Source organism: Hypanus sabinus, chromosome 7 (genome assembly GCF_030144855.1).
Source record: "Hypanus sabinus isolate sHypSab1 chromosome 7, sHypSab1.hap1, whole genome shotgun sequence".
Taxonomy (NCBI): Eukaryota; Metazoa; Chordata; class Chondrichthyes; order Myliobatiformes; family Dasyatidae; genus Hypanus; species Hypanus sabinus.
Genome location: NC_082712.1, coordinates 8314712 through 8337234, shown reverse-complemented (window position 1 = coordinate 8337234; position 22523 = coordinate 8314712). Strand labels below are relative to the sequence as shown.

The 22523-nt window shown below is 45.0% G+C and overlaps 1 protein-coding gene across 3 annotated transcripts in view; it reads right to left on the bottom strand.

Annotated features, from left to right (window-relative positions):
* The window catches only part of tnip2 (TNFAIP3 interacting protein 2), a 39864-nt gene that overhangs the window by 6132 nt on the left and 11209 nt on the right, over positions 1-22523 (bottom strand). For all 3 annotated transcript variants that reach the window (XM_059974161.1, XM_059974160.1, XM_059974158.1), the window contains 3 exons: positions 21074-21382; positions 17268-17348; positions 13461-13793 (listed from right to left, as the gene is read on the bottom strand). In XM_059974161.1, coding sequence (XP_059830144.1) covers positions 13461-13793; positions 17268-17348; positions 21074-21382 — 723 coding nt within the window. The remainder of the gene's footprint in view (positions 1-13460; positions 13794-17267; positions 17349-21073; positions 21383-22523) is intronic.

Here is a 22523-nt window from a genome sequence, read left to right as displayed (position 1 = left end):
GCAGCATTTATGGAAGGGAGTGAACTTGGAAGGAAACAGTCCCGATGAAGGGTCTCAGCTCGAACCCCTCCATTTATGCTGCCTGGCTTACTGAGTTTCCCCCCATGCTTTGTTTACAGGCGGCTGGCGAAAGGGATGAATGCAGCGAGAATCGCCTCCATCACTGGGCACACACCTCACACGGAGGCACAGACAACCTGCATCTCTACCCCAGGAGAGAAATATCTAATATACCAGGGCATGCATCAGAGGTAAGAGGGGTAAAGTTTCAAAAGAGATGTATGGGGCAACACTTTTTTTTAAAAACGCAGAGTGGTGGTTGTGTGGAACATACAGCCGAGGTGGAGGCTGGGGTGTTTAAGAGGCAAGACAGGTACATGAATGTGCAGAGAATGGAGGGACATAGACACAGTGTAGGCAGAAAGGAATAGATTACTTTTATTCCAAGATTCAGCACATTAACAGTCCCATTCAGCCCAACATACTTACACTGCCCAATTACACCCACCAGTCCAGTAACCCGCCAACCCGCACATCTTTGGAATGTGGGAGGAAACCCACATCGTCATGGGGGAAACTGTACAAACACACTGGGTGGGAATTGAACTTGCGTCACTAGTGCTGTAACACCGTTACGCTAACCGCAATGCTACCATGCCGCCTCATGAAAGAGTGGAGAAGAGAGAATGTCCGGGGTGGAGGGGCCTTTGCTTGTGCTTTACTGAGGCAGTGAAAAGTGTACGCAGTGTCCACACAGGGGTGACTGGTTTCCATAAACAGAGCGCTAAGATTCACGAGAAGTCTCGACTCTGATGTACGAGGGAACCAAACTCAGCGAGATCATCTCCACATACAAGTGGAAGGGCAATTTTGCTATGATCCTATTGAGATTTTTTTTGAAACATACAAAAACCTTGGTGACGTTCCTGTCTTCAGATTCCTTTTGTGCAGGGGTGTCAAACTCATTTTAGGTCACGGGCCGGATTGGGCAAAACGCAGCTTCATGTGGGCCGGATCAGTCGGGCGCGTGCGAATGCAGCTTTCATTGCCTCCGTTTTTTCAGCCTGTTCTCACGTGTCTCAGTCTCTGCTATAACTACAAAGTGTTTCACTTCACAAATTCCGTTTCTTATGAAGAAGACTGCTGAGCAAGCATTATTTTTATGATTGGTATTAACTTACAATCATAGGCTTCATATCGCCAGGCCATTAATAATTAAAATAATAGATCTATCTAAAATGATCTCGCGGGTCGGATATAATTGTACGCCGGGCCGGATATGGCCCGTGGGCCTTGAGTTTGACACCTATGCTTTTGTGTATCATTAGTGAGCAAAAGTCTTGTTAGTTAAACGGATACTTTATCTGTCGTCCTAGGTAAGTTTAGAAAAAAATCCCATGGCACTAATTCAAAGCAGAGCGGGGAACTTCCCGTGTCCAGACTTATCACCGCAGGGTAAGTACATGGAATTCCAGACTAGAATGTCGGGAACATTGAAGGGTTGATTTTTTGAGAAGTCAAAACCAGAGCTGGACTTTCACAGTGAGTGACAGGGCACTGGGGAGTGTTGTGTGGATCAGAGGTACATATAAGTAGAAGTACATGGATCCCTGAAAATGGAGCCACAGGTAGACAGGGTGGCCTGCACCGGTCAGGGCACTGCGTATAGAATTTGGGATGTTAGACTATAGCTGTACAGGATGTTGTTGAAGCTGAACTTGGACTGTGGAATCACAAACGAGAAATTCTGCAGATGCTGGAAATCCAAGCAACACACACACAGAATGCTGGAGGAACTCAGCAGGCCAGGCAGCATCCATGGGGGAAAAAATGTCCAGTCGATGTCTCATGCCAATCAACTCCCCAGCTCTTTACTTCATCCTGCCCCTTCATGTTTCACCTATCACCTTTTAAATTTACACCTCAGCTTTTTTTCCTCCAGTCCTGCCAGAGGGTCTCGGCTCAAAACATCAAGTGTACTTTTGTCCCCATAGATGCTGCTTGGCCTGCTGAGTTCTTCCAGCATTTGTGTGTATTGTTTGGAGGACTGTGTACAGTCTTGGTCACCCTGTTGTAGGAAAGATGTCATTAAGCTGGAAACTATGCCAAGATGATTTATGAGTTATTGAGCAAGATTGGAAGATTTTTTCATTAAGGGTATCAACAGTTATGGGAGAAAGCAGGATTTTGCTTTCGCTGTGGAAGACACTAGCAATATGATGGAAGTTCCAGGCGTCAGGGGGCTTGAAGTGTGTGAAGTTACCATAACTGGACAGAAGGTTCCTGAGAAACTGAAAGGTCCGAAGCTATGTAAGTCACCTGAACGAGATGGTGTATACCCTAGAGTTCTGAAAGAGGTGGCAGAAGAGATTGTGGAGGCATTAGTAATGATCGTTCAAGAATCATTAGATTCTGGAATGGCTCCGGAAGACTGGAAAATTGCAAAGAAGGGACAGGCAGAAGAAAGGAAACTATAGGCCCGTTAGTCTGACCTCAGTGGTTGGGAAGATGTTAGAGTCCATTATTCAGGATGAGGTCTCGGAGTATTTGGAGGTAGATAATTAAACAGGCCATAGTCAACATGGTTTCTTCGAGGAATAATCTTGCTTGATAAATCTGTTGGAATTCTTTGAAGAAATACCAAGCAGGATGGACAAAGGAGAATTGGTTGATGTTGTGTATTTGGATTTTCAGAAGGCCTTTGACAAGCTATGAGCCTATGGTATTACTGGAAAGATTCTAGCATGGATAAAGCAGTGGCTGATTGACAGGAGGCAAAGAGTGGGAATAAAGGGAGCCTTTTCTGGATGGCTGTCGGTGACTAGCCATGTTCCAGGGGTCTGTGTTGGGACCAGTTCATTTTATGTTTTATGTTAATGATTTGGATGATGGAATTGATAACTTTGTTGCGAAGTGCAGATGCTAGGAAGGTAAGTGGAGGAACAGGTAGTTTTGAGGAAGTAGGCTTCAGAAGGCTACTAGAAGGGTTGACTATTTTCTAAGTGGAGAGAAAATACAAAACACAGGTTGAATCTGGTGAGGAAAGCAAATGCAATGCGAGCATTCATTTCAAGAAGACTAGAATATAAAAGCAAGGATGTAATGTTGAAACTTTTTCAAGCAGTGGTGAGGTCTCACTTGGAGTATTGTGAGCAGCTTGGGGCCCCTTATCTCGGAAAGGATGTGTTGAAACTGGAGAGGGTTCAAAGGAGGTTCACGAAAATGATTCCAGGATAAAATGGCTTGTCACATGAAGGTCTGTATTCACGAGAATTCAGAAGAAATAGAAGTGACCTCATTGAAACCCATCAGCTGGTGAAATGCCTTGATAGAGTGGGTGTGGAAAGGTTAGTTCCTGTGTTAAAAGAGTCTAAGACCAGGGGACACGGCCTCTTAGGAGAGGCATCCTTTTAGAATGGAGATGAGGAATTTCTTTAGCCAGAGAGTGGTGAATCTGTGGAATTCTTTGCCACAGGCAGCTGTGGAGGCCAAGTCTTTATGTATATTTAAGGCAGAGGTTGATAGATTCTTGATTGGCCAGGGCATGAAGGGATTCGGGGAGAAGGCAAGAGTCTGGGTCTGAAAGCAAAGTCGGATCAGCCATGATGAAATGGTGGAGCAGACTCAATGGGCCAAATGGCCTAATTCTGCTCCTATATCTTATAAAATGCTGGAGGTCAGGTAGCATTTCTGGTGAGTAAGAAATAGTCGATGATTCGGGCTTCATCAGGATACTAATACCATTGCATTATTCTAACATTCCTGTCAACTCCCCCTAGATTCTTCCACTCACGGACAACTAACATCCAAACCCTCGAGTATCAGAGAGGTGGGAGGAAGAACATAAAAACTCTACACAGCCAGTGCCGGAGGCCGCAATCAAACCTGGGTCTCTGGCCCTGTGAGGCATTGATTGAGTGACATGATTGAGCAGGGCAAAATCTGAGCAAGTAACAGAGTGTGGAACCCTGGCTATCAACTTAATTAAGCTTAAATCCAGTGACTTCACCACAGAGATGGGCAGACGCGGAGACTTCACTCCCTCTCAGCCGTGAGGTAGATGAAAGAAAAATCCCATGACGCATCCGCCAAAAGCTGGAGAAATCACCTCAGCATTGGTGAATGACCACTATTCATCCAATGACTGAAACGATGACTAGTGCTGTCTATGAATCGGCCACCAGGCTTCCTGTTACAATGGGGACTTCCCTCGGTTACCGGTGATGTGCTATTATTGACCCAATTAGGAAACTGAATGAGTTACAGTGGGGACTATCCAAGTGATGGATGTGACTGGTGAGGTCCAGCAAGAGTTTGCTGAGACTACACTCTGGACCTGGAGAGAAGAGTATGTATCCACAAACAAGATGCTCGACATGTGATGGCACTGTGATATTGGCTAAATCTGACATAACTTGAAAAAACGATTGGATCTAAAATAAAATGTAGATCACTTAAGCAGTAGTCTGAAAGCAGTAGAGACTTGAGGCCCACATACAAATATCATTACCGCAAGAGATGGAAGCAGAATTAGGCCAAGTCTGCTCTGTCAGAGCTGATTTATTATCCCTTTCAATCTCAATTCTCCTGTCTTCTCCTCATAAGCACCACTAGATGTTAGTGTACTGTTATTACAAACCAGGGTGTTGAAGCTCTCTGCAGATGGGTCCCCCCCACCATTTCCTCCCACGTTCCAGAGTAGTACAAGTTAATTGATCATTGTGTTTAGGTCAGTGTTGACTAAGTGGGTTGCTGGGCTGGAAGGGCCTGTTCCATGATGTAATTCCAAATACATAACCTTTCACACCCTTACTAATCAAGAAAATAAGTTTTCCATTTTAGGTTTTCCCAATGACTTGGCCTCCACAGCTATCTGTCACAATGAATTCCACAGATTCTCACACTCTTGCTAAAGAAATTCCTCATTTCTGTTCTAAAGTGACACACTACCATTCTCCACTGCGGGAAATACCCTCTCCACTTCCACTCTGTCTCGGGGCCTTTCACTGGTTGATAGGTATCAATAAGATCCCCCTTTCATTCATCTAAACTCTGGTGAATACAGAGCCATCAATTACTCCTCTGTTAACCCTTTCATTCCTGGAATCATCCTCGTGAACCTCCTCTAGATACTCCCTGATGTCAGTGCATCCTTTCTTGGATAAGTGGCCCAAAACTGTTCACAATACTCCAAGTGCTGTCTGCCCAATGCCTTAAAAAGCCTCAGCATTACATCCTTGCTTTTATATTCCAGTCATCTCAAAATGAATTCTTACAGTCCATTCTTATCGACAGTGGCAGATAGGAACAAAATTAGATTTGAAGTGCAATCTATTAAACACTAAGTTAGACAGTAACTTGGTTAAATCAAGCCCAGAATACTGGACCCACATTGGAAGGAGTCCAATGTAGGCCTTACAAGATAAACACAAGAGATTCTGCAGATGCTGCAAATCCTAAGCAACACACACAAAATGCAGAAGGAACTTAGCAGGTCAGGCAGCACCTATGGAGGGGAATAAACAGTCAACGTTACCCCTTCAACAGGACTGGAAAGGAGGAGGAAGCAGCTTCCTTTCCATTAGGAGATCTTAGGCTGGTATTACTCTAGTAGTTTCAGTGCTTATTGTTTTATCAACAAGGCAGAGCAGACAGCCAGTGCCCTTCTTCCACCCAGGGTGGGAGTGGCTGATACGAGAGGGCATAATTTTAAGGTGATTGGAGCAAAGTACTGAGGGGGGTGGTGGTCACAGGCAAGTTTTTATTTTAAACACACAGCGATGAGCGCATGAAACATCCCACCAGAGTGGTGTTAGGTGTGCTTTGGGTATTTAAGAGACTCTCAGATAGATAGATGAATTAAAGAAAAATGGCATATTATATTGAAGGAAAGGGTTAAAAGGCTGGCACAACGTCATGGGCCAGAGGGCCTGTACTGGCATAGTACATAATCTTGCTCGTCTTGCATGCTATTCCAGGTAATTACCACTCTCTGAGTTAAAATCCACTCCTCCCCACCTTCAACTTCAATCTGACATTTAAATCCCAGAGAAAAGACTGTGTATGGGCCGGGGGTTCCCAACCTGGGTTCCACAGAACCCTTGGTTAATAGTATGGGTTCATGGCATAAAAAACAGCTGGGAACCCCTAGTCTACCCTATCTATGCCTCTCAAACTGGTATTGGCATCAGCTTATTATTGTGTTATGTACCAAGATACAGTGAAAAGCTTGTCTCCCATACTGTTCATACACATCAAATCATTACACAGGGCACTGAGGTAGAACAAGGTTAAAAAAAAAAATAGCAGAATGCAGAATGTAAGTGTAAAAGCTACTGAAAAAGTGCAAGATCAAATCGAGGTCAAGAGTCCACTTTATTTTTCAAGGGGTCCATTCAAAAGCCTGATAACAATGGGGTAGAAGCGGTCCTTGATCCTGGTGGTATATGTTTTTTAGGCAATTTGCATCTTCTGCTAAAGATTTACAGAACATACAGCTGAAGAACAGGCCCTTCAGCCCACAATGTTGTGTTGACCATAAATTAGTAATCAAGTGGCCTACTAAACTGATCCCTTCTGCCTACACAATGTCCATATCCTTCCACTTTCCTCATATTTGTGTGACTATCAAAACATGTCTCAAAAGTTCTGAATGCTTCTGCCTCTACCACCATACCAGGCTATAAAATATAAGCTTCTATCGGGTCTCCAGTTAAGGCTGTTATTGTCGGGGGGTGGTAATGGGGACGAGCTCCCACTGTCTACTAAATGCTCCCAATGGTGTGTGTCTCAAATAGCCTCTGACATCCAAGTTCAACTCCTGACACATGGCTTAGCTACTAAGCCTGGCAGAACCATTTCTACTAACAGGAGAAGGGGTAATGGCAGGTTACTGGCACCTTAAAACTGGCCCCAATCTCCTGCCTTCTCCCCATATCCCTTCATACCCTAACTAACCAAGAATCTATCAACCTCTGCCTTAAACATAACCAATGACTTGGCCTTCACAGCCGCTTATGGCAAAGAATTCCACAGACCTTCAGCTAAAGATAAGTTGGGAATGTCTGAAGATGGAGGCAGCTACCAGCACAATACCTAGACAAGTAACTAAGAATTGTTGTTGTTGAGTGCTGTTGAGTTGCTAGCGACTCATGGTGACCCCACGGATAGTGTAGTTGTATACCTTGCCACGAAAACCCTACGGACAAGTAGATTGCCAGGCTTTTCTTCCGCACAGATGCAACCCAGGTTGGGACGCGGCCGAGTTCAAACTCGGGGACTATCTGCCCAAAGTCCAGAGCTGATGTTACTACACCGTTACCAGCCGGCCCGCAGTAAAATACAGAATGGTAAACTGTATCAGTACAGATACTGGACAATAAGAGCAAAGGTCCTGTTCCTGTGCTCTATGACTCTAGGACATGTGGAATGAAAGCATTGCAACACTTGCGGACTGCCCCACTCCACCTCAGACTGCCTTCATTGATGCAAACGGCCCATTTCACTGTATGGTTCAATGCACATAAGACACATAAACCTAATCTTTATCTTTTAAGATCTAGGTTCAATTCCCACTGCTATCTGAAAGGAGTTTGTACATTCTCCCTGGGTCTGTGTGGGTCATGTTCTCTCTTATTAGTAATTACAAGTGTGCACAAGAATCTTTTGATGTCCAATTTTTTACTCAGTGACCACACCATGTGCACACTGAAAATTTCTTCAATTAAAACAGTGTAAATATGTCAATTCTAAAATCTGCAGTCAAATCATCACAAACACCATTTTGCCAACACTGTCCGCATCAGAAGCTAGAAAAGGAAATGTGATTGTGTATGATAGTGAAATATACTTAACATGCCAACAAGGTAGAGGGTGACAACCTTTCGTGTGCAGTTTAAATTCTTTTGTGCAGCACAGGGAACACCGTGCGAGGGCTTCCTCCCACATTCCAGAGACGTACGGGTTACGGTTAGTGCATATTACGTTGGCGCCACTTGCGGGCTGCCATTAGCACATTCTCGCACGTTGATGCGAATGCTGCATTTTACCGCATGCTTCTATGTACGTGTAGCAAGTAAAATGCAGCGTTCGAAACAGGCTCGAGAGTGTAACTGACCTTGTCCAGTTCCTTTGTTGACAAACACAAGTTCCTTATTTAGCAGGAATAAAATGAACTGGGTTGAATCTGGAGGGAGTGGGGAATAGGGAGGAAACATGTTTGTGGGAAGAATATGGGAAAAGGTTAAACAGGAAGAGATGGTCCACATCATTGGGCTCATTCTTGGAACAAAGCACTAGGCATCACGAGGTGAGTCACTGCAGTCCCACATTGAAAAGAATAGGGAACTCATCAGTAGAAGAGGTCATTTTCTGTTATTAGAATGAATCATAGTTCCTGATGCCTTAGAGTTTAAGAGGAATTTCCCAAGCTGTTCCTCAATTGATCATAGATTGATTAATGTCTTGTGGCTTGAGAGGTGGAGGGCTGAAACTTTCACCAGGGACATTACTGACTCTCCTAAGGTCCACCTTCCCTCTGAAAGCAGAGTGAGGATAGTTTCTGAGGGACATAGTGAATGTTTGAGGCTTTGTAAGGCATTCGTCAGACCACATTTAGAGCAGTTTTGAGTCCCATATCCAGGAACGGGTGTGTTTAGCCTTCAGAGGTTCACGAGAATTATCCTGGGAATGAAAGGGTGAACTTGATGTCTCTGGCTCTAAACTCATTGGAATTTAGAAGAATGAAGGAGGATCTCATTGAATCCTATAAAATATCAAAATACCTAGATAGAGTGGATGTGGAAAGGACGTTTCCTATAGTGGGGGAGTCTTGGACCAGAAGGCACAGCCTCAGAATAGAAGGCTGTCGCTTCAGAAAAGAGATGAGGAGGAATTTCTTTATTCAGATGGTGGTGAATCTGTGGAATTCATCGTCATGGACAGCTGTGAAGGGCAAATCATAGGATGTACTTACTTGAAGCAGAGGTTAATAGGTTCTTGATTAGTAAGGGAGTCTAAGATTACAGGGAGAAGGCAGGAGAATAGGGTTGAGAGGGAAAAATAAATGAGGCAATCAAATAGTGGAGCAGACTCAATGGGCTGAATAGCCTAATTTGGCTCCTTTGACTTCTGGGCTTATGGAATGGAGAGAGATGGTCCACGTAAAAGTGGAAGCAATTAAGTTTAATTTGGCATTGGGGTCAGCACAGACATGGTGGGCTGAATGGCCTGTTCCTGTGCTGCACTATATATTTTCTGTGAATAATATAAATGGGACCAACAATCTGCCGGAGAGACTCAGCAGGTCAAGCGGCATCTGTGGGGAGGAAAGGAACTGTCAATGGTTTGGGTTGAAACCTCGCGACAGAACTGAGCAGAGAGAGAGAAGAATGGGGCTTCCTAGATCACTGATCATCTCAGGCCCCTGTCAATTAGCTGACACAGGGCCGAGTTAATTGGTAAACAAGCACGATGGGCAGAGGGATGGAGACAAAGAGTCACGCAGCACAGAAACAGCCCAACTTATCCAAGCCAATCAAAGTGCCCATCTAAAGGAAAACTTCAAAAGATGATACAAGATGATCTTTTTAATATGTAAACACAGAGTGGTAGATGCCTAGAATAGATTACCAGGGCAATATGAAAGCAGGCAGTTTGGTGAAGTTGGAGAGGCTTTTCAACTGACACACGAATATAAACATATGGGTATGGATAATACACAGGAAGATATTTAGTATAAATTAGCATCAAGATTGACTCAACTGTGTCAGCCAAATGGCCTGTCCAGTGCTATACTGTTCTAAGCTGGTTCCACTTGCTCACATCTGACCCCTCTCTCACTAAAGCTTTCCTATCCCTGTTCAAAATTCAAAGTGAATTTAATATCAAAGTAAATTTGTCACTACCTTGAGATTCATCTTCTTGCAGGCATTCACAGAACTAAGAAATACAATAGAATCAATGAAAAATAAAACAGACATGCTGCAAAGATGGATCATAGAGTCCTTGAAAGTCAGTGTGCAGGTTGTGAAATCAGTCCAGAGTGAGTGAGGGAGCTGGTTTCGGTCACTGATGGTTGAGGGGTAGTAACCGTTCCTGAACCGGCTGGTATGAGACCAATGGCAGCAGCAAGAAGAGAGCATGGCCTGGATCGTGGGTGTCCTTGTTGATGGACACTGACTCCTTGTAATTGTGCTCAATAGTGGGAAGGGCTTTTCCTGTGATGGACAGAGCCATAGCCACCATTTTTAATTGGCTTTTCTGTTCATGGGCGTTGGTGTCTCCATATCAGGCCGTGATGCAACCAGGCAGTACATATAGAAGTCTGTCGAAGTTTTAGGTAACATGTCAAATCCGTGCAGGTGATAGGAGAACCACCACCAAGGGTAATATCTGTTCCTGAACCTGGTGGTGTGGGACCTTGGTGTAACATGAGTTGCAGAGTCCCTGAAAGTGAGTCCATATGTTGTTTAGAATGATCAGATCAGTGTTGAGCTGAGTAAAGTTATCCACACTGGTTCAGAAGGGTAGATACTGGAGGTGTGGGACCCATTTCCTGATAACAGCAATGAGAAGAGAATGGCCTGGATGGTGGGGGTCCTTGATGATGGACGCCACTTTCTGTCTGAGTTGCTTTAAGTAAGAGACAGAGCCAAGTGAATGATAGCTGGAGTGAGGGGAGAGTGAAGGTGGAGATAGTTGGTGGAGGGTGATGAGAAGGAACAGTGCTGGAATCTAATACCTGAGCTGATAATCAGAACCCAGAGGAGAGTAACATGGACACAGTTTTTATTTGGACTTTGTGGTATGTTATAGAGTCCTTGAGAGCGAGTCCATAGGTTGTGTTCAGTGTTGAGGTGAATGAAGTTAGCTACCCCAACATATAGTGAAATGTGTCATTTGCATCAAAGCAAATCAGCGCACAAGTTTTGCCACACTTCAGCTGCCAACAAGGCATGCCCACTACTTACTAATCCTAATCTGTACATTTTTTGGATTGGAGGAGGAACTGGAGGACCCAGAGGAAACCCACACAGTCACTAAGAATGTACAAATTCCTTTCAGACAGCAGCAGGAATCAAACGCAAATGTTACAGCTGGAGCTGTACAGTGATTGCACTAACCAGCACAGTACCCTGCTGGCCCAAAACAAAAGGGGAACATGAGCAGCAGGTTCCAGGAACCGAATGGACAAAACCATCTTTCCTGTAAAGTCCAAACTGTAGTGGTTTTCTGCAGCGAGAGCTATTTCTGTTTCTCTCTTGGTCAGCTTGTACTAGTGCCCTAGTTTACTTTGTCACGGAAGTGTTGTGTAATTCACGTTGATCAGCATGTGGAATGATGGCACAGTATCCAGGAGTGAGACTTGGTTGCTGCAGGGGCAGGACCGGCAGTTCAATGTTCCGAGATTCCATTGCTTTAGACATGGAAGTGCGGGAGGGATTAAAGGGGACGAATGGCATTGCTAATCAGGGAAAATGTCACAGCAGTGTTCAGATAGGACTGACCGGACAGCTTGTCTCCTGAGGCTTTCGGGGTAGAACTGAGGAATATGAAAAGGATGACTATGGTAATGGAATTATACTATCCACCACGCAACAGGATTTAGAGGAGCAAATTTGTAGAGAGATTGCAGGTCATTGAAAGGAACAGAAGGTTGTGACAGTAGGTGATTTAAAACTTTCCACATATTGACTGGGATTCCAATATTGTCACATGTTCAGGAAAGTTTCCTTAATCAGTATGTAGAGGTCCCAGCTAGAGGAAGTCTGATATTTGATCTCCTATTAGGTGACAGAAGTTTGTGTAGGGGAACACTTTGCATCATAATGCCGTTAGTTTCAAGATAATTATGGAGGATTGACCTGGTCCTTGGAATGAGATTCGAAATTGGTGAAAGGCCAATTTTGATCATATCAGAATGCATCTGGCAGTTTGTTTTCTGAGAAAGGTGATTTTGGTAAGAGGTAGAACTTCAAAGGTGACATTTTGAGAGTACAGTTTTTATGTTCCTTTTGGAATAAAAGCCAGGGAATGATTAGTTTATGGAACCTTGATTTGCAAGAGATAACGAGGCCTTGGTTAAGAGAAAGAAGGAAGTGCACAGCAGGCAGAAGCAGGAAGGAGCAAATGAGGTACTTCAGGAGTACAAGAAATGCAAGAGAACACTTAATGACGAAATCAGGAGACCAAAGAGGATGCATGAAATTGCTCTAGCAGACAAGGTGAAGGAAAATCCCAAGGGCTTCTACAGGTATTTTAAGAGCAAGAGAATAGCAAACAACAAAATTGGTCCTCTCAAAGATCAGAATGGTAATCAAAGTTTAGAGCCAAAAGAGATGAGGGAGATCTTAAATGGATTTTTTGCAACAGTATTTATTCAGGAGATAGACAGACTGTAGATGTGAGGCAATGTAGCTGTGAGGTCATGGACGCTATACAGATTACAGAGGAGATGGTGTTTGCTATCATGAGGTAAATTATGATGGATAAATCCCCAGGGCCGGACAAGATGTTCTCTCAGATCCTACGGGAGGCTGCAGCAGAAATTGCAGGGACCCCAGCAGAGATATTTAAAATGTGTTTAGCCACAGGTGAGGTGCCAGAGGATTGGAGGATAGCTGATGTTGTTCTGTTATTGGAAAGTGTTCTAAAAGGACCAAATGTGTAAGTATTTTGATAGACAGGGACTGATTAGGGATAATCAACATGGCTTAGTATGCGGTAGGTCAAGTCTAACCAATCTTAGAGTTCTTTTTGATGAAGTTACCAGGAAAGGTGATGAAGGCAAGGCAGTCAATGTTGTCTACATGGACTTTAGCAAGGCCTCTGACAAGGTTCTGCATGAGAGGTTGGCCAAGAAGGTTCAGTCGCTTGGCATTCACGATGAAATAGTAACTTAGATTGGACACTGGCTTTGCAGGAGAAACCGCAGAGTGATTGTAGATGGTTGCCTCTCCGACTGGCGTACCACAGAGATCAGTGCCGGGTCCAGGGCATAATTTTAAGGTGCTTGTGGATGTCAGAGGTAGGTGAATATGTTTTTTCGGACACAGAGCGTGGCGGGTGCATGTAATATGCTACCAGGAGAGCTGGTGCAGGCAGATATATTAGGGACATTTAAGAGACTCTTCGATGGGCACCTGGATAAAAGAAAAATGGAGGACTATGTAGGAGGGAAGGGTTAAATTGATCTTGTGGTAGGTTAAAAGGTCAGCACAGCACTATGGGCCGAAGGAGAGAAATGCCCCTCAGGTCCCCTTTCAATCCTTCCCCTCTCACCTTAAATCTGTACCTTGTAGTTTTAGACAGCCCTACCCTGGGGAAATGTCTGCGACAACCTACCTTATCTGTGCCTCTCATGATTTTCCGAACAAGGCTCTTGCCTACAATAATGAATTTGAACCAGTCACCCTCCAGGTACATGGCGGGTTGTCCCCAGATGAGGAAGGTATCCATACCTGTTGCTCCAGCATCTGCATGCGCTCCCTGGTGGCTCCACCTGCTGCCTGCATGTCCTGCAGCTGCTCACGGAGCTGGCGGTTGACTGCCCGCTCCTTGTCCAGGCTGTCCCTGAACCCCACCAGCCGATCGCACTCTTCCATCTTCTCCTCCAGCCGCCGGTTCAGCCGCATGATCTCTTGCCGTAGGACGTCCGCGTTGGCTTGGGGGCCCCCGAATCCAGCCAGCTGCTCCAGCCGCGACCTCAGGTCCTTCAGCTCGAGGTGGAGCCTCTTCACGTAGTCCTCCCGCCCAATGTCATACTTCTGCCATTTGGTGTTGAGGTCTTCCACCTGGAAGGAGAAGAAACCAGAGACGTCACAACTCTTGAGACATCTCAATCCTGCTTGTGGTGTGGACAAAGTCTTGGAGTCACTCAGGAGGGAAACAGGCCCTTTGGAACAGCTCACCAAAGCTAACCCCATTATGTCTGTATGCTGCTGTCCCTTTCCTATCTCTGTCCCTGCCCAAATGTCTTTTGAGCATTGTAACAACACCTACCTTGTGGGCAGTGGAGTGGCAAAACTGGTGGAGTTGCTGGACCTTCAATCCCCCAAGAAAATAAGGAAGAATTTCTTAAGCCAAAGGATGGTGAATCTGTGGAATTCGTTGCCACAGGTGACTGTGGAGGCCAAGTCAGTGGGTATATTTAGGGCAGAGATTCCGGATTAGTCAGGGAATGTAGGGATACGGGGAAAGGCAGAAGATTGAGGCTAAGAGGGAAAATGGAGGCAGGTAGATGATGGGCCAAATGGCCTAATTCTGCTCCTATACCTTATCGTCTTAAGATACCACCAGCTGCCTCCACATTGAGAATTTTATAACAGACAACTAATCTACTGATCTGCAAATCTTTGGGCCGTAGGAAGAAACGGGAAAGCAGCTTACGTTAAAGATCCCACCACCGTGAACATCACTCTTCTCCTTCTTCCTGTCAGACAAAAGATAAGGCCACCCTCAAGAGTGGAGGAGCAACATCTCATATTCCATCTAGCCACCCTCCAACCTGATGACACGAATATCAATTTTTCCTTCTGGTAAAAAAAAAATTCCTCCCCACCCCCCCACCCCCCCCCCCTATTCCCCACTCAGGCCTCTCATCTCTTCTCACTTGCCAATCACTTCTTCCTGGGTCCCCTGCTCCTTCACTTTCTTCTACAGTCCACTCTCCTCTCATCAGATTCCTTCCTTTCCAACTCTCTACCTTTCCTACCCTCCAGGCTTCACCCAGCACCTCCTAGTTATCCCCCTTCCCGTTTCCCCCACCCCATCTTTTTATTCTGGTGTCTTCCCCCTTCCTTTCAAGTCCCAAAGAAGGGTCTTGGCCTGAGACACTGGCTGTTTATTCATTTCCATAGATGTTCTCTGACCTGCCGAGTTCCTCCAGCATTTTGAAAGATACAAAAAAAACTGTTGTTTTGCTGAACACATCACGTTGGTGCTGAAATGTGTAGCAACACTTGCGGGCTGCTCCCAGGGTGTTAGTTGTTAATGCAAATTATGCATTTCACTGTATAAATCTGAAGCCTGGAAGCATGTCGCACAAGGACATCATCCATCCCATTGCAACACTATTCCATGGACCTCTCACTTGCTAAAAGATCATCTCCCAATCTACCTCCTCATGGCCCTTGCACATTACCGGCTCTGTAACTTTAACACCTTATTCTGCATTGCTCTTTCACCCTTTTGTACTATCGCAATATACTCAAGTACAAAATGATCTGTCTGGATGGCACACAAACAGAATCTTCTCCCTGCACCTCAGTCCTTCAAGTTTGTCATCTGACATGCAGCCAAACGAAACAATGTTCCTCCAGACCACGTCACACACAGCACATAAACCAAGTATTACCATAAATAAGTTCATAACACACAATTCAAAAAGTACATGTAGTGCACAGCAGGGGTGAGCAACTCACTATTGTAGTGAGGAGACCTCAGAGGTGACAGGGCATCCGTTAGTCTCAGAGCCTGACGGAAGAAGCAATTAGCCCAGTCGGTCAGTCCTCGTTCTGATGCTCCTGTACGTGTGACAACAACATCAACGGGGACACCCACCGGAATTAGCTTATTACAAAGTGCTGCTTGGAAATGGTGGATAGAGAGAGAACAGGAACAAGTAGGAGGAGGAATAGGCCTTTTGGCCCCTCATCTCTGCCCCATCATAAATATGACCGTGGTTGATCTGCTGAAGACCTCGACTTTTCTGTGCCAGTTCCACATAGCCTTGATTCCTCAATCCTTCAAACACTTAAAGAACATGGAACATTACAGTAAAGGCCATTCAGCCCTTAATGTTGTGCCAACCCTTTAACCTACTCTAAGATCAATATAACCCTTCCCTTGCCCATAGCCCTCCATTTTTCTTTCATCTCAGAGTCTTTTAAGCATTCCTAATCTGCCTGTACCACCCCTACCCCAACCCTCCCCAGCAGTGTGATCCATGCACCCACCACTGTGTAATTTAAAAAAAAGCCTACGTCTGGCATCTCCCCACCCCACCACACCACCCATACCCTTTGTCTAAACACCTTAAAACTATGCCCACTCGTATTTGCCATTTCCACCCTGGGAAAAAGTCACTGGCTGTCCACTTTGTCTATGGCTCTTATCTTGTACACCTCCATCAAGACACCTCTCATCCTTCACTCCAAAGTGAAAAGCCCTAACTCACTCACCTTATGCTCTCTAATCCAGGCAGCAATTTGCACCCCCTCTCTGAAGCTTTCATATCCTTCCTATAATGAGGTGAGCAGAACTGAACACATTTATCTACAATTATATAGCCACAACCCTGCCAGGTTGGGGATTCACATCCCTCCAAGACGTCATCCCTGCTGACCTGAGTTCTGAATGATCTCCCCTCCCTAACCTTGTTCAAGACTCTCCATCAGTGGAGTCACCCGAACACTCTCCCTCTTATACTCATCAAGAATATAATACTTCAGTAAGATAAGGTTACATAGAAAACATATGGCATGCAATAGTCGAGGCACTGAGTCTGAAAGTTAGAAAGTTATGTTGCAGCTTTATAAAACTCTAGCTAGGCTGCACCTGGAGTATTGTACACAGTTCTGGTCACCCCATCATAAGAAAAATGTTGAGGGTTTGTAGAAGTTTAGCAGGATGTTTCTTGCTTAGAGGCATGTGTTATAATAAGACGAGCATGGCTTTTTTCTCTGGGGCAGTGGAAGCTTGTGAGATCTGAAAGAGGTTTAAAAGATCATGAGCGGCATAGAGGGAGCAGACAGAAAGCATCTTCTGTCCAGGGTTGAAACATCTAATACCAGAGGGCATTCATTTAAGGTGAAAGGGTGTATTTCAAAAGGAGATGTGAGGAGCAAGTTTGTTTTTATTTATAAACTCAGTGGTGGGTGCCTGGGGTGGTGATACAAGCAGATACATCAGAGACGTTTAAATAGGCACACAAATGTGAGGGAAATGGAAGGACGTGGACATGTGAAGGAAGAAGGAATTAGGTTAGTTAGCCATTTAATTAATTTGGCACAACATTGTGTGCCGAAGGGCCTGTTCCTGTGCTGCTCTATGTACTCCCAGCCCTCGTTCTTCTGAACAAAGAATACAGATCAGAGTTCTTTCCCTCTCATCCCAGTAATACTTCATGGATTGCCCCCAACACTGGAAATTCTCTTCCAGGCAGCTGCCAGTAAAAGCTGGAACCAGAGGAGTCCAGTTGTCAAGATGAAGAAAGAGGCGTTTGATACTACAAAGAAACTCAAAAGACTTAAAATGTCATTACTTACATAAATAACTTTCTGCCTGAGAATGCGGTTCTCTTCCTGAACTTTGGACATGATGGTGTCTGGCGTATCTCCCTGTTGTAGCTGTTGGGAAAATGAGAGAACGGATCAGAAGTTTGACACCGGCCCTGAATTTTGATCTAACGTTCAAATGTCACTATGGAAATACCTTGTGAATTTGTAAATACTCAGTAGGTCAGGCAGCATCAGGGAAAGAAACTCTATTCATCATTAGAACTATACACCTGGTTCACCAACCTAAAATGATAACTCTCCTCTGAGTTGCTGCCTGACCTTCTGAGTGTTTCCAGAATTTTTGTTTTTATTACATATTTCCAGCCTCTGCAGTTTTTTTTTTGTAGTTATTCTCGCAAGTGAGCAAGTTGTAGGGAAGTGGTGTTTGGTGGTGTCACTAACCGCACTGCAATAGCCAGGCGTCTGGAACCACAGACTAATTTTATTTATGTTGAGATACGTCACAGTGACAGGCCTTTCCAGCCCTTGCCGTCCAATTACCACCCATGTGATCAATTAATCTACTAACCTGCATGTCTTTGGGACTCAAACATCCAGAGGAAACTGCATGGTCATGGGGAGAAGGTACAAACACTTTACGAACAGTGGCGGGAATTGAACCCAGGTTGCTGGCACTGTGCAGTATTGTGCTGGCTACTGATCTACCATACCAAAGGTTTCAGTAAAATGCAGGGGACAATAATCTTTGTGGCATTTGAGAAGAAAGTCTCTTCTGATTTAATTACAAATTTCTGGAAACAATCATGCTTGATGTGCATAATGAGAAAATCTATTTGCCTCCTGATTGGCTGGGAGAGAAAGCAAGTCAGATGGGCACTTGGGTTAACCGATGCTTGCAGTGCAGTGGCGGGTTTTAAGGAAGCTGACAAATGAGCAGAGGTCACACCCACTCTCGAGTCAGGTCCAGCGTTTAGTAAGATCATAACTCATCTGACTACTTGTGTCCTCTCCTCCAAACCAAGAAACTGATTGTGGACTTCAGGAAGGGGAAATTCTATCTATTTCCTGAATAGATTGTTGTCTAAATAAGAACACAGAGCAGTCCTCTTTGAAGGGTCAGTTGTTAAAAGGATGAACAGCTCAAATTCCTGGGCATTAAAATCTCTGGAGTTTATCCCTGGCCCAACATATTGATGCAATTACGAAGGAGGCACACATTTGACTATTTCATTAGCAGCTTGAGGATCTTTGATATCTCTGACTGGAGCTTTCTGAATCATCCATTCATCAAGGTGCAGTTGTTGGGCTGGAACAAAACCCCAGAGAGTGGGGGACACACCCAGACACACCCTCCCCACCATCGACTGCACGTAACATGGAGTGCTGCCAGAAGAAAGCAGAATCCATCATCAAGAACTCTTTGTCACCCAGGCCATTGGGAAGGAGGTTACAGGCGCTTTTAGGTCCCACATCAGCAGGTTCAGGAAGAGTTAAGCCCCTGAACTGGCATGGATAACTTCAGTCACTACAACTCTGAACTTATTCTACAACCTACAGACTCACTTTCAAGAACTCCTTGCAACTCTTGTTTTCAGGATTTCTCTTTTTGCAGTTTGTCGTCTTGTGCACATTGGTTGTTAGTCAGTTTTGTCTAGTTTTATGAAAAATTCTATTGCATTTTATTTTCCCCCCATAAATACCTGCAGGAAATTGAATCCCAAGGTAGTGTGGTTACATACATGTACTTGGAACTTTTTATATGACATGACCCCGTCAGAATGCCTGCTGTTGCATCATTTTAGATTCAGAGTTTTAAAAATTTAAGCATCAAATCAGATAAAGAAACATATTTAAAAAAAGAAAGAACTCCAGTTAAAAAGGATCAAAGCCCAGTCAACAGGAAGGGTAGAACCTAGTGCGAACCATGGTTACATTTATAACACGCTCTCTGTAACCTTGTTCCTTCCTGTTGCTGGAAAGTCCCGTCATTAATCAAATCAGATCAAGAGCCTGAATGGGAAAGTCCACATTCACATTGCGAGGTTGTCTCCAACAGCAGCTGGCTGGAGACGATCTCTCTCAGCTGACACCAGGTGGCTGCAAAACCATCCCTTGGAAGACTGATCATTGAGGGGAATCTTGGCATCGTCGCCCTGTGCAGGTTCATGGTGGGATTTGGTGGCGGGGGGTGGGGGTGGTAGGTGGGGAAAAGAATATGTTGGGATTGTAGTCTGTATCAGAGTGAAATTCTTGGCTGGGGGGTGGGGAGGGAGGTGAGTAATCCATTAGCTACGAGTTTCCATAACTGGTGTCTGCAAGGTGTGTGGGCAGAAAGCCCACCCTACAAGGATGGGGTCCATTAACTTTCCATAGTATTGGAACAGACAATACTACACAGGCAGCCTACATCTTCCTTCAGCAACCTCATTCAGTTGTTGCTCTCCAGATACGATCTACATCTACAAGATGGTGTAACACTGAGGCTTTATAAAGCACGGGTCAGACCAGATTCGGAAGATTGTGAGCAGAAAGTAGCCTGAGGACTATATCCAATGCTGGCATCATCTTTCATAAACAAGGAGACCAATACGGTGTACAGAAGTTTTTGAGTGTATTGGACTCTGCCACCTCACTCCCCACCATTGGTAGTATCAACAGGAAGGCAATATCCAAAGTAAAATGTAAAAGTCCCATTTTAAAAATGGACAAGCTACTAAGTTATAATGCATTGGTCAGACTGCACTTGGAGTATTGAGAGTTTGGGCCCCTTATCTCAGACAGGATCAAGAGGAGGTTCATGAGAATGATCCCAGGAATGAAAGGGTTAATGTATAAGAACCATTTGATGTACCTGGGCCTGTACTCACTGGAATTAAGAAGAATGAGGGGCAATCTCATTGAAACCAGCTGAATACTGAAAGGCTTAAATGGAGTGGATGTGCAGAGGATGTTTCCAGTAGTGAGAGAGTCAAAGACTGGGGCAGGGGGCACAGCTTCAGAATATGAGGACATCCCTTTAGAACAGAGATGGGGAAGAATTCCTTTGGTGATGAATCTGTGGAATTTTTTTGCTGTGGAGACCAAGTCATGAGTATATTAAGAGCAGAGGATCTTGATTAGTAAGGCATCAAAGGTTGAAGAGAAGAGGCAGGAGAATGGGGTTGAGAGGCATCATGATGGAATGATAGAACAGACTTAATGGGCTCAATTGCCTAATTCTACTCCGATAGCTTATTGGACCAAAAACTGGGGGGGGGGGGGGGGGGTGCACGGACACACTACACAGGATCAAAAAAAAAGCAGCTTAAAGTTGCAAACTCAGCTCCAGCATGGGCACTCAACTCCCCACCATTAAGGACACCCTGAAAAGGCAGCATCCATCAATAAAGGCTCCCCTCACCCAGGACACGGCCTCTTTTCATTGCCACCATCGATGGCGGTCCGGGAGCCCGAAGGCGCACACTCAACGTTGCAGAAACAGTTTCTTTCCCTCCGATATCAGATTTCTCCCTCAGTTATTTTCTTCTTTTTTTATCCTTTCTTCTAACACTACTCATTTATTTGTGTGTGTGTACTTATTATAATTTAGTTATTTTTATTAAGTATTGCAATGTACTGCTGCTGCAAATCAAATTTCAGGACAAAAACCAGGATACTAAACCTGATTCTGGACAAGACGACAAAGTGTAAATTCCCCCAGTGTAGGTGTAAATGCCCCAATGTAAAATATAATGTTGAATATAAATGAGTAAAAATGATCAAGTCAACAAGATATCAAAAACTGAGACATGCCACTCAGTTCTCCGTTGAGTGGTGCGAGGAATGTCTGTTACCTCAGTGAGCTGCTGAGTAGAGGCCCGCCCAGTCTCCCCACCGTGCTGGCTCTTCTTGCGCTGTTCCTCCAGCTGTCGCGCCAGCTGTTGGCACATGTTGGCGGTGCCGGCCAGGCGCATCTGCAGCTGCTCCGTCTCCTCGGCCAGCGAGCGGCACCAGACATCCCTGGTGGCCTGGAGCCGCTCCTTCTCCTGCAGGGCCTGGCGCAGCCTGGCGATCTCGGCGTCCTTCTGGTAGGGGGGGTTGCTCACCATCCACTCCACCTGCTGTTCTTTCTCCCTCAGCAGCAGCTGAGTGTTCCGCAGTTCCTTCCATGAGGAGACAGGACACAGACAGATTAACATTACTGCACATCATCCTCTGCAGTCACTTTTGCAAATTCCTGGAGGTTTGATGAGATCATAGAGCAATACAGCACAGTTACGAGCTCTTTCGTCAATACTGAACGTGATGCTCAGCCAATTAGTCGGTTTCCTACATTTGACCCACATCCCTGTAAGACCTGGCCCCCATGTTCCTTCAGTACTGTGCAAGACTTCCACGCAGTACTGTATCGAAGAGATTCTTCTATTGTCCCTGCCTCAACCACTTCCTCTGGTGCTCATTTATACACTGACCACTCTGTGTGAAAAGGAGGCCCTGTCAGGTCCCTTTTAAATCTTTTCTTTCTTACGTCAGACTTACAGCCCTTAGTTTTGGACTCTCCTACCCAGGGAAATAAAAGACCATCACTGTCCACCTTGGCGGCGCCCCTCAATAATTTAAGCATTTCTATAAGGCCACCCCTCTTTCTCCAAAAGAAAAGAAAGATTGATCCCTGTAACAAAGCACAAATTAAGCTTGAACAGGAGAATCTGCAGATGCTGGAAATCCAGAGAAACACAAACAAAATGCGGGAGGCACTCAGCAGGTCAGGCAGCATCTATTAAAATGAATAAACAATCTGTTGGCATTTATAATCCTATAGTCCACTGTCCTCTTATCAGATTCCTCCTATCACCTCTCCCCTTTCCCGACCCAGTCTCACCCGTCCCCTGCCAGCGTCTACTCCTTCCCCTCAGCCTCTCATTTTGGCTTCTGCCCCTTCCCTTTCCAGGCCTGACAGAGGGTCTCAGCCTTTACTAGCGACTCATTGCTCACCCTCCACAGATGCTGCCCAACCTGCTGAGTTTCTCCAGCATTTTGTCTGTTACTCTGGACTTCCAGCATTCCATGTGGGGATTTACACTCCACATGAGCCCCCATTCTGCCCCTCCACCTGTTTATTTATCTTTGGCTTCACTGAGTTCAGGTTCTTTTCCCTCAACCCTTCCCCATAGTTCCACCTCCTCACCACAATGTGTACAGAAGTGGCTCGTAAGCGTAAATAAAAAGTGATTTGGGTTACTTGAGCTCACAAAAATCAGAAAGAGAGCCCTCAGAGGCAGTGCAGGTGTGTTTCCTGTAATA